The 14,084-nt window shown below is 50.8% G+C and overlaps 3 protein-coding genes across 15 annotated transcripts in view; 2 read left to right on the plus strand and 1 right to left on the minus strand.

The window, feature by feature from the left end:
• The window catches only part of rmdn1 (regulator of microtubule dynamics 1), a 94,878-nt gene that overhangs the window by 67,384 nt on the left and 13,410 nt on the right, over positions 1 to 14,084 (minus strand). The gene's annotated exons all lie outside the window — the stretch shown is intronic.
• Positions 110 to 5,463, plus strand: snx16 (sorting nexin 16). 10 transcript variants are annotated; one of them, XM_087308350.1, is made up of 9 exons: positions 113 to 479; positions 1,122 to 1,387; positions 1,644 to 1,730; positions 1,803 to 1,951; positions 2,047 to 2,116; positions 3,859 to 3,995; positions 4,080 to 4,172; positions 4,604 to 4,712; positions 5,009 to 5,463. In XM_087308350.1, exons 2-8 carry the CDS (start codon positions 1,139 to 1,141, stop codon positions 4,701 to 4,703), a joined length of 885 nt encoding a protein of 294 aa, XP_087164476.1. In that variant the 5' UTR covers positions 113 to 479; positions 1,122 to 1,138; the 3' UTR covers positions 4,704 to 4,712; positions 5,009 to 5,463. The 10 variants fall into 10 exon arrangements, 8 of the variants coding, with proteins under 8 accessions (NP_991228.1, XP_087164476.1, XP_087164475.1 ...); XM_087308349.1 differs by having other exon boundaries at positions 113 to 161; NM_205665.1 differs by having other exon boundaries at positions 110 to 161; positions 4,604 to 5,463.
• The window catches only part of wwp1 (WW domain containing E3 ubiquitin protein ligase 1), a 13,528-nt gene continuing 5,691 nt past the window's right edge, over positions 6,248 to 14,084 (plus strand). Inside the window, exons 1-14 of one of the 4 annotated variants that reach the window (XM_087310203.1) lie at positions 6,248 to 6,493; positions 7,217 to 7,274; positions 7,627 to 7,740; positions 7,838 to 7,976; positions 10,332 to 10,456; positions 10,825 to 10,965; positions 11,090 to 11,156; positions 11,244 to 11,449; positions 11,679 to 11,895; positions 11,984 to 12,079; positions 12,249 to 12,423; positions 12,558 to 12,612; positions 12,701 to 12,785; positions 12,865 to 12,993. In XM_087310203.1, the coding sequence (XP_087166329.1) occupies positions 7,683 to 7,740; positions 7,838 to 7,976; positions 10,332 to 10,456; positions 10,825 to 10,965; positions 11,090 to 11,156; positions 11,244 to 11,449; positions 11,679 to 11,895; positions 11,984 to 12,079; positions 12,249 to 12,423; positions 12,558 to 12,612; positions 12,701 to 12,785; positions 12,865 to 12,993 (1,493 nt within the window). In that variant the 5' untranslated portion in view covers positions 6,248 to 6,493; positions 7,217 to 7,274; positions 7,627 to 7,682. Of the gene's footprint in view, positions 6,494 to 7,216; positions 7,275 to 7,626; positions 7,741 to 7,837; positions 7,977 to 8,079; positions 10,457 to 10,824; positions 10,966 to 11,089; positions 11,157 to 11,243; positions 11,450 to 11,678; positions 11,896 to 11,983; positions 12,080 to 12,248; positions 12,424 to 12,557; positions 12,613 to 12,700; positions 12,786 to 12,864; positions 12,994 to 14,084 lie in introns of all 4 variants that reach the window. The other 3 variants (XM_087310202.1, XM_087310204.1, XM_087310201.1) reach the window with 3 other exon arrangements.

A 14,084-nucleotide genomic window follows, 5' to 3' on the forward strand; every position in this document is an offset into this window, starting at 1 on the left:
CAGACGTTTTGGCCCCAACGGCCTTCCATAAATTTCCCCTGACATCCCGTCTGAAGCGTACGTGACACGTCATCTCCGCCCTGGCGTCATGACGCTTTTCCGGCCGCGCGTCAGCCTGTGGATGGAGGAGTCACAGTGAGCAGAGCAGAGCAGAGCAGACAGTAAAGATGAACACCTTCCTTCACTACCGCCGCGCTGCCATTACCGCCATTAGTACAGGACACACCACGTGCGCATGCGCTGCGTATATCACACACGGCGTCCGCCTGAGCGTCGCGTGTGTTCTGTTTGTTGTGCGTGTGTGTGCGTGCGTGTGTGTGTGTGTGTGGAGGAAGGGGGGTCGTTTATACATATGCTAATGGTGTGTTTGGGTTTGTGTGTGTTTCTATATGATTAAACCACGCCTCTGTTGAACACTGGACTCTGATTGGCTGATGAACACTGGATAACACACACACACACACACACAAACCTGAGGGGTAACGGACATGCTACATGTGTTTATAAATATGTGTGTGTGTAAAGCCTGGTTTATACTTCTGCGTCAGGTGACCGGCGTAACTCACGGCGCAGGCAACGCGCGTGGCTGTGCATTTATACTTCTGCGCGCTGTCTCTGTTGGTCTGCATTAACACTTCCGAAACGCTAGTTGGCAGTGAGGTGTAAATGTTCCTCTGTGTCAAGTTTCTTCGCTACTTTTTTGCATTTCCTGAACACTTCCGGGATGTATAAGTGGCTCAAACTCGCTCATTTTGAGGCAGGAACCGGCGGACGTGCAACAACTTTAACTATGAGGTAAACACAAAACAAAACTTTCCATCCGGAGCTCCTTCACGGAACTCCACACTTGTAAACAATCGCTCGCGCGGCGTTGCGCCATTCGCGCGGCTCTCGGTCCCGCCCAGACTCGTCATCGCTACCAAGCCGACCAATCACAGAGCTTACGCTACGCGTCGTTGCGACGTGTAGTTACATTTTTTGAGAGGTGCACGTCAGCGACGGCGATGGCCACGGCGAAGGGCTATGCGTCAGCGTCGTAGCATACGCCGGTGTTTGACGCAGAAGTATAAATCAGCCTTAAATGTGTAACTGCAGATGTGTGTGTGTGTGTGTGTCCTCAGGCCGTGTGTTGGGAGTGATGGCGTCTCCATTTGTGCCGGTCCCGGTACCCATAGAGCGCCCCCCGCGGGCTGACAGGAGCACCTCGTCCTACACTCCGCCGGGTCAGAGTCCAGTGACCCGCGCCAGGCTGAGTGGGCCGGAGCCCTCAGTGGAGTACTGCAGCTGCCCCCGCCCTGACGGCCTGCCAGACACACCCGACACACCCCGGCCCGCCACGCCCACTGTCCTGGGCTATGAGGTCATGGAGGAGCGCGCAAAGTTCACTGTGAGTTCAGTGTGGGGTCAGCGTGGGGTCACTGCACACTGGCTTCTGATAGGCCAGTAGCAGCTTTGAGAAGAGTCTGTAACACTTAAAGGGCTGCAGTTTAAAGCTGGTCTGAGATCAGGCAGACGCCGCGTCACTGATCGTACAGTTACTGATGCTTACGAGCCTTTCAGAACATCTTTAGGCCTCACAAAGCCGTGTGTACAGTTTAAGGGGAGAGATGATGAGTGTGTGTGTGTGTGTGTGTGTGCTGCAGGTCTACAAGGTGCTGGTCAGGAAGAATGTGGACGAGAGCTGGGTGGTGTTCCGGCGCTACACAGACTTCTCCAGACTCAATGATAAGGTCAGTATTGGGTCAACGGTGACAGTATTGGGTCAGTGTTGGTCCGGGTCCTCATCTGGCCTCTCTCCGCAGCTGAAGGACATGTTCCCCGGGTTCAGGCTTTCTCTTCCTCCTAAGCGCTGGTTTAAGGACAACTATGAGACGGAGTTCCTGGAGGAGCGACAGCTGGGCCTGCAGACCTTTCTCCAGAACCTGGTGGCCCATAAAGACATCGCCAGCTGGTGAGCGACCCACTGATCCCTGTATGAGTGTGTGTGTGTGTGTGTATTTTTGTTTGTGTGTGTTTGTGTGTGTGTAATGCCTCTGTGTTCTTCAGTGTGGCCGTTCGAGAGTTCCTGTGTCTGGACGATCCCCCCGGCCCCTTCGACAGTCTGGAGGAGAGTCGGGTGAGTGACGACTGTGTTTATAGATGAGGACTGTGTTTATAGATGACGGCTGTGTTTATATATGACGGCTGTGTTTATATATGACGGCTGTGTTTATATATGACGGCTGTGTTTATAGATGAGGACTGTGTTTATAGATGAGGACTGTGTTTATAGATGAGGACTGTGTTTATAGATGAGGACTGTGTTTATAGATGAGGACTGTGTTTATAGATGAGGACTGTGTTTATAGATGAGGACTGTGTTTATAGATGACGGCTGTGTTTATAGATGACGGCTGTGTTTATAGATGAGGACTGTGTTTATAGATGAGGACTGTGTTTATAGATGAGGACTGTGTTTATTGATGAAGACTGTGTTTATAGATGAGGACTGTGTTTATTGATGAAGACTGTGTTTATAGATGAGGACTGTGTTTATAGATGAGGACTGTGTTTATTGATGAAGACTGTGTTTATAGATGAAGACTGTGTTTATTGATGAAGACTGTGTTTATAGATGAGGACTGTGTTTATAGATGGGGACTGTGTTTATATATGACGGCTGTGTTTATTGATGAAGACTGTGTTTATTGATGAAGACTGTGTTTATAGATGAGGACTGTGTTTATAGATGGGGACTGTGTTTATATATGACGGCTGTGTTTATTGATGAAGACTGTGTTTATAGATGAGGACTGTGTTTATAGATGAGGACTGTGTTTATAGATGGGGACTGTGTTTATATATGACGGCTGTGTTTATTGATGAAGACTGTGTTTATTTATGACGGCTGTGTTTATTGATGAGGACTGTGTTTATAGATGAGGACTGTGTTTATAGATGAGGACTGTGTTTATAGATGAGGACTGTGTTTATAGATGGGGTCTGTGTTTATAGATGAGGACTGTGTTTATAGATGAGGACTGTGTTTATAGATGAGGACTGTGTTTATAGATGAGGACTGTGTTTATAGATGGGGACTGTGTTTATATATGACGGCTGTGTTTATTGATGAAGACTGTGTTTATAGATGAGGACTGTGTTTATAGATGAGGACTGTGTTTATAGATGGGGACTGTGTTTATATATGACGGCTGTGTTTATTGATGAAGACTGTGTTTATAGATGAGGACTGTGTTTATTTATGATGGCTGTGTTTATTGATGAAGACTGTGTTTATAGATGAGGACTGTGTTTATTTATGACAGCTGTGTTTATAGATGAGGACAGTGTTTATAGATGGGGACTGTGTTTATATATGACGGCTGTGTTTATTGATGAAGACTGTGTTTATAGATGGGGACTGTGTTTATATATGACGGCTGTGTTTATAGATGAGGACTGTGTTTATAGATGGGGACTGTGTTTATATATGACGGCTGTGTTTATAGATGAGGACAGTGTTTATAGATGGGGACTGTGTTTATATATGACGGCTGTGTTTATAGATGAGGACTGTGTTTATAGATGAGGACTGTGTTTATAGATGGGGACTGTGTTTATAGATGAGGACTGTGTTTATAGATGAGGACTGTGTTTATATATGACGGCTGTGTTTATAGATGAGGACTGTGTTTATAGATGAGGACTGTGTTTATAGATGGGGACTGTGTTTATAGATGAGGACTGTGTTTATAGATGAGGACTGTGTTTATATATGACGGCTGTGTTTATTGATGAAGACTGTGTTTATAGATTGGGACTGTGTTTGTTGAACATCAGCAGCTTTAGCAGGTGTGTGTGTGTGTGTGTGTCTGGTAGGCGTTCTGCGAGACACTCGAGGAGTGTAACTACAGGCTTCAGAAGGAGCTTCTGGAAAAGCAGCGAGAGATAAACAGCCTGAAGGAGACGCTGGAGGAGAAAGAGCTGCAGATTCAGAAGCTGGAGGAGCGAATCAGGTAATGTGAACACCACAACAGCCCTGCACACCCATACCCCGACTGACTGTGTGTGTGTGTGTGTGTGTGTGTGTGTGTGCGCAGCGGGCCGCTCCTCACCCCGGACAGCACGTGTTGTGTGTCAGATGTGGAATCCTCCGCTGCTGAAGCTGATCAGGAGCTGCTGGACGACGGCCTGTGAGTGCCTCCTGTTATCTGTTTACTGTATTGTGTCCTCCACACTGAGCAGCGTCTGCACTGATGCTCCCCTTCTGTCTGATGATGAGCGACTCCTACACCAGCTGATTTACATCTGCTCTGTCTGACCGTCTGATGGAGCTGTGAAGCGTCAGTCTGCTCTCTGCAGCTCTTAGACCCCGCCCCTCACTCATCTGCATACACGTCTGAGACACGCCCACATACAAACATCCAACCAACAGCAGGAGCCAAGTCCCGCCCTGCATGTTGATCTTTCTCAGTGAGCCTCATCACACACAAGCACACACCCACACACACACACACACACACCCACGCATGTTCATCAGTGCAGAGTGTGTATGTTTGTATATGCAATATAATCTCTCTCTCTCTCTCTGTGTGTGTGTGTGTGTGTGTGTGTGTGTGTGCAGGTGTGTGGGTCAGTCATCTCAGAGCTCGGTGTGTTGGTGTGCTCCGTCTATCAGCAGATCTTCTCCTCCGGTTATTCAGGTCACTCCACTGGAACACTGACCGGCTCCTGTATGTGTGTGTGTGTGTGTGTATGTGTGTGTGTGTGTGTGTGTATGTGTTAGTGTGTGTGTGTGTGTGTGTGTGGGTTAGCTCGGTTTCTGCATCACCAAAAGCCATATGTACCCTGCAGCAGGACAGACGTGTGCACTTTACAGTCCAGGGGATTATGGGATGGATGCTCTTGAAGAGTCGTGTGCCTTTCCTCAAACACAGAGATGAAGACGCTGTGCCTTCAGTCTGCTCACACACACACACACACACACAGAACATGGATTCTGCCGATGTGCACTCACTCAGATGGTCAGGTGTGTGTGTGTGTGTGTGTGTGTGTGTGTGTGTGTGTGTGTGTGAAAGCAGATGCTCCTGGATTCAGCTCTACTGTTTACAGCAATATCTCTGGTGTGTCTTCAGCGGGTGATGATGATGGTGATGATGATGAAGAGGATTATTGTAGCTCTTACTCTGCAGATGTGCTGGTCAGAGGCTCTGCTGGACTGAGGGATCAGTCTTCACTAATGGATTTCCAGACTTCTGTTCTTTACAAACTGTATTTAATCATATAATGAAGAGTCGAACTGTCAGGAGATGTACAAAGCAAATATGATGCAGTGTGTGTGTGTGTGTGTGTGTGTGTGTGTGTGTGTGTGTGTTGGATGACAGTGGTTTAATTGTTCCTCAATGTTAGTGTCAGTAGATCACAGCTCTGGAGATAATCACAGCGTTTCATTCCGTTTCACAATAAAGCCACATTATAGTTAAAGACTTGCTGCACTTTATTCATGTGTGTGTGTGTGTGTGTGTGTGTGTGTGTGTGTGTGTGTGTGTGTGTGTGTGTGTGTGTGCGCAGGGGTGGGCAAAAATACACTGAAATGTGTGTTAAATCAGGCCCACACAGCTCAGTTTTATGTGTACAGAGTAAACAGGAGCACAGCGCAGCCTCGCGAGCGTCAGTATAATGCTGTTTAATAACACTACAGAATACTTTTACCCGGGAGCTTCACACACATTCACACACACACCTCCTCCTGTCAGTGTGCTCACTGATCAGTCCCCTCAGTGGACACCACTACAGCATCTCCAGCTGTTTTACCGGTCTAAAGTTCCCCTGCATCTCCACCTGCAGCACTGACACTGATGATGGTGGTGATGATGATGATGATGATGTGCTGAAGGCTCCTCATCCTGTTCTTCAGGACTGATATTCCATCTCCTGTCTTAAGCAGAGCTGCTGCTGCACTCTACACTACACTGCTGCTATTGTCTGTCACTAGTAGTCGAGACGAGTGTGCAGTGGTGGGCAGATGCTGGCAGAATAACACTCGGTGTGTAGTGTTGATCACTGGTTAGTGTACTGTGAGTGTAGTGAACACCAGCAGGGCTCCTGAGGAAGGGTATCTCACTAGCAGCACACTAGCCCCATGTAGACTATACACTGCTGTACACGCTGTAGTAGCCAGCAGTGTGCACTGCGCAGTAGGCAGTGAGCGTGTCAGCAATTTGGGACACGCCCCTCCTCCTCTGCCGGTGGGCGGAGTCTGAGTCTCAGTTGACTTCAGTAAGTTTGAGCCGCAGACCCGCAGCTGCCGCGTCTGGTGAGTTTACCGTTTCTTTACTCAGTTCGGCTCATTCTACCGGTGTACCGGCGTTTACCGTCACCGCAGAACTACAGCGGCGCAGGGTAACGGCTGAAGATGGCGGAGCGGTAACAGGCCTGATCCAGATTAAACCCGTTTAACGCTGCTGACAGACATAAACACACACACGCCTGAACGAGTGTAAGAAACACACGGGTGTGTGAGACCGGACAGCTGTGTGTTTGTGTGTATGTGTAATCCGTGTGACAGTTGCGTGCGTGTTTGTGTGTGTGTGTGTGTGTGTCAGCTCTGACAGTTTATCTGTCGTTTGGTTGCGCTGTGCTAATGTGTTAGCCTGTTAGCATGAGTTAGCGTATAAACGGCGGAATAAAGCGGTTTTCGGGCTGATTTAAGCACAGAGTGGACTCAGATGAACACCGAACCGAACACACACACTCCTCTACACTCATTAGTGTGTGTTTGAAGAGTCATTAATGAGCTGCGCAGGCCGCAGACAAACACCGATACACACAGATCAGCAGGAGCTCAGCTGAACACACACACACACACACACACCTCAGCTGAACTATTACTGTTCACACACACTCTGCTCAATCAGTGTGTGTGACAACAGATCGCTCCTGCAGACCCAAACTGAACAACAACACACAAACTGAGAGAGAGAGAGAGTGTGTGTGTGTGTGTGTGTGTGTGTTAGCAGTGTTTCTTCCATGAGCCCTCGGGTCAGAGGTCACCCAGCCGGCCATTGCTGATGGTCAACGCGGAAACTACACAAACTTCAGCCTGTGCTCGTCTGCAGTGTGTGTCTCGTCTGTGTGTGTGTTTGTACTGATGGTGTGTGTCGTGTAGTGACGATGATGTGTATGTTGTCTAATTATAATGAGGATGTGTGTGTGTGTGTGTGTGTGTGTGTTGCAGTGAATCATGGCTCGCAGTGACGGCTGAGGATCAGTGGCGTCTCTCACACACTTCTGACGTAAGTCCAGCAGCTCCTGTGTGTGTGTGTGTGTGTGTGTGTCCTGAAGCGGGTGAGTTTAGCCAGATCAGGTCAGTGTGTTCGAGGAGTGTTGAAGGTGCTCCTGTTACCGTGGCAACAGAGTGAGCAATCTCCCGAACCGGCTTAACTGATCCAGCTCTGAGGAACCGACTGCTCTCACTGCGCCCCCTACAGGAGAGGAGCACACACACACACACACACACACACACACACACACACACACACACTGCAGTTCTTCGGGGCTGAGTATTACATGATGTGTGGCTGATCTGCTTGTGTGTGTGTGTGTGTGTGTGTGTGTGTGTGTGTGTGTGTGTGTGTGTGAGAGCAGTGGAGTGTGTTATTTCAGGTCCTGTAGTGGATGGAGTGTGTCGTGTGTGTGTGGTCATGGCCACCGGCTGCTCCAGGAGTGACTGCAGCATTAGCACAGAGCTGCACGCTGTCGGTAAGCCTGCGCACACAGGAACAGGAAGTGACATCGCTTCTCCAGATGCTGAATGTGTGTGTGTGTGTGTGTGTGTGTGTGTGTGTGTGTGTGTCAGTTTCATGTGCCAAACTCAAGAGGAAGAAGAACTGGTTCGGGACGGCTGTCTATGTGGAAGTGACGTCAGACGGAGAGAGCCGGAAAACTGCCAAATCCCACTGTGTGTCCAGCCCTAAGTGGGAGGAGCGGCTGACGCTGTGAGTGACACACACACACACACACACACACACACACTCTCTGTCACCAGTTAGTTAATCGTGAACACTACAGCTGTGTGTGTGTTGCGTCTGTGTTCATCAGTGTTCTCCAGCTGTTGGTGTTCGCTGTGTGTATGTCAACACCCGCTGCTGGAACACCACCCGCCCTCTCCATCATGCGCTGGCCTGGGCCTGTTGCTGTGTTGGCCGCTGTATCTGCAGGGCAGGAGGATTACTGTACAGCGCTGCAGGGCTGCGCAAGAACAACTGAACACACACACACACACACACACACACACACTCACACACACTCAGGCCCGTTTACAGCAATACGGTTTAGTTTAAGCGCAGAAGTTTTGCTACCGTGTCGCCATCCGTCCACACTACGCCAGAGTACTGCAGAGCTGAAAGCGGAGCGCTCTGGAAACGCTGGAGAGGCCGTGTTCAGTCTAAAGCGCTGCTGCTGTGTGTCAGTGTGGATGGGGGAGGCGGAGACATCTGAACATGAAGGCGGGGCTGCAGGCATTCTCCTCTCTGATTGGGCCTTTCCCTCAATATAGATTAGCCTACACACAGCTCAGCCCTGCATCCTCTCCTTCAGCTCACACTTCACCAGCTTAATATGGAAAACAATCTCCAGAGGACACGCGGGCACATCTCTAAACAATCTCCAGAGGACACGCGGGCACATCTCTAAACAATCTCCAGAGGACACGCGGGCACATCTCTAAACAATCTCCAGAGGACACGCGGGCACATCTCTAAACTATCTCCAGAGGACACGCGGGCACATCTCTAAACTATCTCCAGAGGACACGCGGGCACATCTCTAAACAATCTCCAGAGGACACGCGGGCACATCTCTAAACTATCTCCAGAGGACACGCGGGCACATCTCTAAACTATCTCCAGAGGACACGCAGGCACATCTCTAAACAATCTCCAGTGGAGACGCGGGCACATCTCTAAACAATCTCCAGAGGACACGCGGGCACATCTCTAAACAATCTCCAGAGGACACGCGGGCACATCTCTAAACAATCTCCAGAGGACACGCGGGCACATCTCTAAACAATCTCCAGAGGACACGCGGGCACATCTCTAAACAATCTCCAGAGGACACGCGGGCACATCTCTAAACAATCTCCAGTGGAGACGCGGGCACATCTCTAAACTAACTCCAGAGGACACGCGGGCACATCTCTAAACAAACTCCAGAGGACACGCGGGCACATCTCTAAACAAACTCCAGAGGACACGCGGGCACATCTCTAAAGGGCGCAGTGTAGTGTATGAGCTGCTGACCCTAACACTAAACTGAACACAGGAGATGGGGCACAACCGACTCTCAGTCTGATATGAGCTGAACACACAGCAGAGATGTGGAGGCGTCGTGGAGCTGCAGATGTACATCATCATCATCATCATCTTCATCTTCACTGTGTGCACATCACAGCCTCCTCTCATTATCAGTGAGAATACGACACACAGCCCTCTCTGCTCAGTGTCAGCTTAATCATCAATAATGGCCACGATAACAGAAGAACACAACAAGTCCATACATATAGGAAATAAAGGCGAGCGATCGCTCACTGCAGAATACCTGCACACGCTTACACACATTAATATCTGAACTGAGCTCTGCGCTCAGCCAAACCCGTCACCTGATCAAGAAGAGCAGAGTCGGGAATCTGTGGTCGGATACAGACAACAAGATGAGCTAAACACCACCATCAACAACTACAGAGAGATCAGATCCAGCGGGAGATCCATGACGAACAGTCCGACGTGCACAGTGTGTGTGTGTGTGTGTGTGTGTGTGTGTGTGTGTGTGTGTGTGTGTGTGTGTGTGTTCAGTGGTGTAGTGTAGACTCAGAGCTGTTCAGAAACGCGGGGTGAAGCGCCAGTGTGGATTCAGATCACGATCACACTAAAACGCTGTTGTAAAGCTGAAGTGTACTGGTGTAAACGGGGCCTGAGTCAGTGCTGTACCGCAGCACACACACCTCACACTTCCCATCACATGACACACCTCACGCTTAAGACAGTCTCGTTTCCAGTGAATGATCCAGTTTCAGTAATGGACCAGTCATATTTGGAGATTATCATCAGATCATGTTTAATAGCTGGGTGGCGCCGCCTGTTGGTGAAATCATGTAGTGCTGCCAACCACTGTCAGGACAATGAGGCATCAGACGGAGAGTAGCTGACTGTAGTCTCCACCACAACTAGTGCTAACCCTCCTCTCTCTCTCTGTGTGCGTGTGTGTGTGTGTGTGTGTGTGTGTGTGTGTGTGTGTGTGTGTGCGTGCGTGTGTGTGTGTGTGTGTGTGTGTGTGTGTGTGTGTGTGTGCAGGAATATAGCTCCACACGCGCCGCTGGAGTTCCGGGTCTGGAGTCATCACGCTCTGAAGGCGGATGCGCTGCTGGGTCGAGCCGCACTGGACCTGATTGGGACCCTCCGCAAACATGATGGCAAATGTACGCATGTTCACACACACTGTCAGGACACGGGTTAGACCAAATTTAACAGCCAGGGGGGATAATACAGCTCCATACACACAAGCACACACTCTTCATCAGCAATGCTGTGCGCCTCCTCATCCATCATGTAGGGAAGTGAGGCAGAATATAATCTCCGGGGGTGGGGGGTGGGGGTGGGGGGTGTAGCGCTCCCCTGCACTAGAATGGCGGCTGTATTGACGCATTCCTTCCAATGGACAACAGCAGCATAGGGGACATCTAGTGTAGATAACACTGGAGAGTGTGCTTCAGGCTGTGTTGCTGTGGTTATGATGGTCTGTGCTGTGAGCGGGTGTCGTCATGACGACGCTGTGCTGTTGTTTCAGTGGAGAACGTGCGGGAGGTGCTGCCTCTGACTGCGGAGGGGAAACACGGCGTCGTGTCCACCGGAGAACTCACAGTGTTCCTGGACGGGCTCTCACTGGACCCGCAGCTCCTGCACAGCTCTAACACACCCACCGCCAGCAGTAAGAACACACACCTGAGCTCACCCTGACACACACCTGCAGAGCTCCTCACCTGTGTGTGTGTGTGTGTGTGTGTGTGTCTGTGTGTGTGTGTGTGTGTGTGTCTGTGTGTGTCTGTCTGCAGAAGTCCACCAGAATGGAGACGCTCTTCACGAGGACGCAGACGACAGCTCTGCACGGCCTCAGCACAGGTGAGACTCTCAGGTGTTTGCTCTGCGCTGCTCCTCCTGATCTGCATAATGGGTGAAGCTGATTGGCTGATCCGCTGCGGTGTGCAGGTCTGTGAATGGCTCAGACGGGGCAGAGAATGAAGCTCCACCCACCTCCTCTGCCAGCAGTGAGTGTAGACCCTCCCCCCTCCTCAATGGAGACAGAGACTCCTCCCCTTCACACCAGAGCCCCAGTCCTAAGGCCACACCCTCAGCACAGGCCACGCCCTCAACACAGGCCACACCCCCAGAACAGGCCTCCAGCAGTGCAGCTGGTGAGTCTCAAGTGTTCACTACAGAGAGTGCACTGACCATCACAGAGCTGCTGGAGAATCAGTGTGTGTGTGTGTGTGTGTGTGTGTGTGTGTGTGTGTGTGTGCGTGTGTGTGCGTGTGTGTGCGTATGTGTGTGTATGTGTGTGTTTGTGTGCGTGTGTGCGTGTGCGCGTGTGTGCGTGTGCGTGTGCGTGTGTGTGTGTGTGTGTGTTTGTGTGTGTGTGCGCAGTGAACGGCGAGGCCAGTGAGTCGGCGTGTGTGGGTGAGAGCGCTGCGGCTGATGCTCCCTGCAGCTCCTCTTCCTCTCCTGCAGGTGGAGCCGCGGCCGCACACACACTCTCTGCAGCGGACACACACACACCTGCTGCTCCCAGCACACCTGCACCTGACGGAGGAAAACCAGCACAGCAGCAGCCCACAGGCGGAGTGGAGCCACTGCCACCCGGGTCAGACACAGACACAGACTCATTTAATTACCTTAACACCCCCCCACCCCGAGTGCTGTGCTGAATGTGTGTGTGTGTGTGTTCTCAGCTGGGAGCAGAGGAAGGATCCTCACGGCAGAACGTATTACGTGGATCACAACACGAGAACGACGACCTGGGAGAGACCGCAGCCGCTGCCACTGGGGTGAGGCTAGCTAACAGCTAATGTCTAACTGACCCGTCACACACCTGTAGCATCAGCAGATGCAGAGCAACACTGATGACACACACACACACACACACACACACTCTGTCGCTCCTGTGGGACTGGGATTGTGTTGTGGGTAACTCTGTGTGTGTGTGTGTGTGTGCAGATGGGAGCGCAGGGTGGATAACCGCGGCCGGATCTATTATGTGGACCACAACACGCGCACCACCACCTGGCAGCGGCCCACCATGGAGTCCGTGCGCAACTTCGAGCAGTGGCAGTCTCAGCGCAGCCAGCTGCAGGGGGCCATGCACCAGTTCAACCAGAGATACCTGTACTCGGTGCGCACGCGTCTCTCTCTCTGTGTGTGTGTGTGTGTGTGTGTGTGTGTGTGTGTCACGCTCACGGCTGCGCTGCTCACCTGTGTGTGTGTGTGTGTGTGTGTGTGTGTGTGTGTGTGTGTGTGTGTGTGCAGGCCTCCATGATGTCTGCTGAGAATGACCCTTTAGGGCCGCTGCCGCCCGGCTGGGGTGAGTTTGTCTCCACTGACACACACTCACTCACACACACTGCTGTTCACCTCTAACCCTGTGTGTCTGTGTGTGTGTGTGTTCTCAGAGCGCCGCGTGGACACCAACGACCGTGTCTACTTCGTCAATCATAACACGAAGACCACGCAGTGGGAAGATCCGCGCACACAGGGGTGTGTGCAGCGCGGTGGGGTAGGGGGTGGGGGTGTACATGTGTGTTCGTGTGTGTGCTTATGTGTGTGTGCTCCACAGGCTCCAGAATGAGGACCCGCTCCCCGAGGGCTGGGAGATCCGCTACACCCGCGAGGGCGTCCGCTACTTCGTGGACCACAACACCCGCACCACCACCTTCAGCGACCCGCGCACCGGCAAATCCGCTGTGTGAGTGTGTGAACTCGCCGCGCACGACACTGCAGTGAACATTGTTCAAATCATCTCCTAATGCAGGCTCAGGCTGCGGGTACACGGATGTGTGTTAGCTAAGGCTGTAACGATACACCAAGCCCACGATTCGGTTCGTATCACGATTTTTTTTTCGTGGGGGTGGAAAATTGTTTTTTTTTAACTTTTTTTTTTATTAAATAACATTTGAAAAATCTTTATAAAGAAAAGTTTGCGCTGTTAATATCAGGGCTAACCCTAACCTGTGCTGCAAACCACAAATCAAGTAAACATTAAACTAATAAACAACTTATTTCTCTCAAGAAAACCAAACTCGTTTAATTTAAGTTGAAAATTCTGCAGAAACACCATCATGTCAACACTGCAGAGAAAAACGTGACAACTTTCCTGACTCTGCAGAGGAGTCGGGGCATCTGGTGCACGGCCAGCCCTCTCTGCGCAGCCACATTAACAGAGTGAGCAAAGCATCGTAGCGGGGAAAATCCGGCCGCTCTGACAGCACTGGCAATGTTTCTGCCGTTGTCTGTTGTTAAGCGGGGTTATGTTGGTTTTGTTTTTGATATTCCTGACACATTCAGACGGTCCCTTACTAAGAGCTCCGTGCGAGTTCTCCCGGCTAAACGCATATTGCGAGGGCTTAAACGGAGCGGTGCTCGTAATGTCGAGCGAAAAAAAAAAAGTGTTTCCTCACGTTCTTCTTCAACTAGCTCAACTTTTGCAGGCACGTGTGACGTTATTGGAAAGGTAGTCACGGGTGTGTCGCGATTCTCCCTTATCACACCGTGACAGGATCGTAGATCTGAGTGTCGCGATTTTGCTGTCATATCGTGTATCATTACAGCCCTAGTGTTAGCTGTAAAGCGCATGAGCTCTGCTGTGGTTCCTCCCGCTCACACTACCCCACTGTGCTCCAGCGCTGTACCCACAGTACCGTGACCAGCTCACTGCCGCTCTATATAGTGATGATGAGCGGAGATCTGCCCTCAGGCGTTTCCTGAAGATGAACAATAACACAACTGGAGTCAGTACAGCAGCCGCCATCCTCTGATCCCATATGAAGAAGAGCTGAT

Source organism: Danio rerio, chromosome 24, assembly GCF_052040795.2.
Source record: "Danio rerio strain M-AB ecotype USA chromosome 24, GRCz13ab, whole genome shotgun sequence".
Taxonomy (NCBI): Eukaryota; Metazoa; Chordata; class Actinopteri; order Cypriniformes; family Danionidae; genus Danio; species Danio rerio.

What these genes read in the sequence shown, in the direction of transcription:
- snx16 (XM_087308346.1), top strand. Translation starts at nt 1,139, where the DNA reads ATGGCGTCTCCATTTGTGCCGGTCCCGGTACCCATAGAGCGCCCCCCG. An exon ending in AAGCTGGAGGAGCGAATCAG is followed by an intron (nt 3,996 to 4,079) that starts GTAATGTGAACA and finishes GTGTGTGCGCAG; the next exon opens with CGGGCCGCTCCTCACCCCGG. An exon ending in GAGCTGCTGGACGACGGCCT is followed by an intron (nt 4,173 to 4,603) that starts GTGAGTGCCTCC and finishes GTGTGTGTGCAG; the next exon opens with GTGTGTGGGTCAGTCATCTC.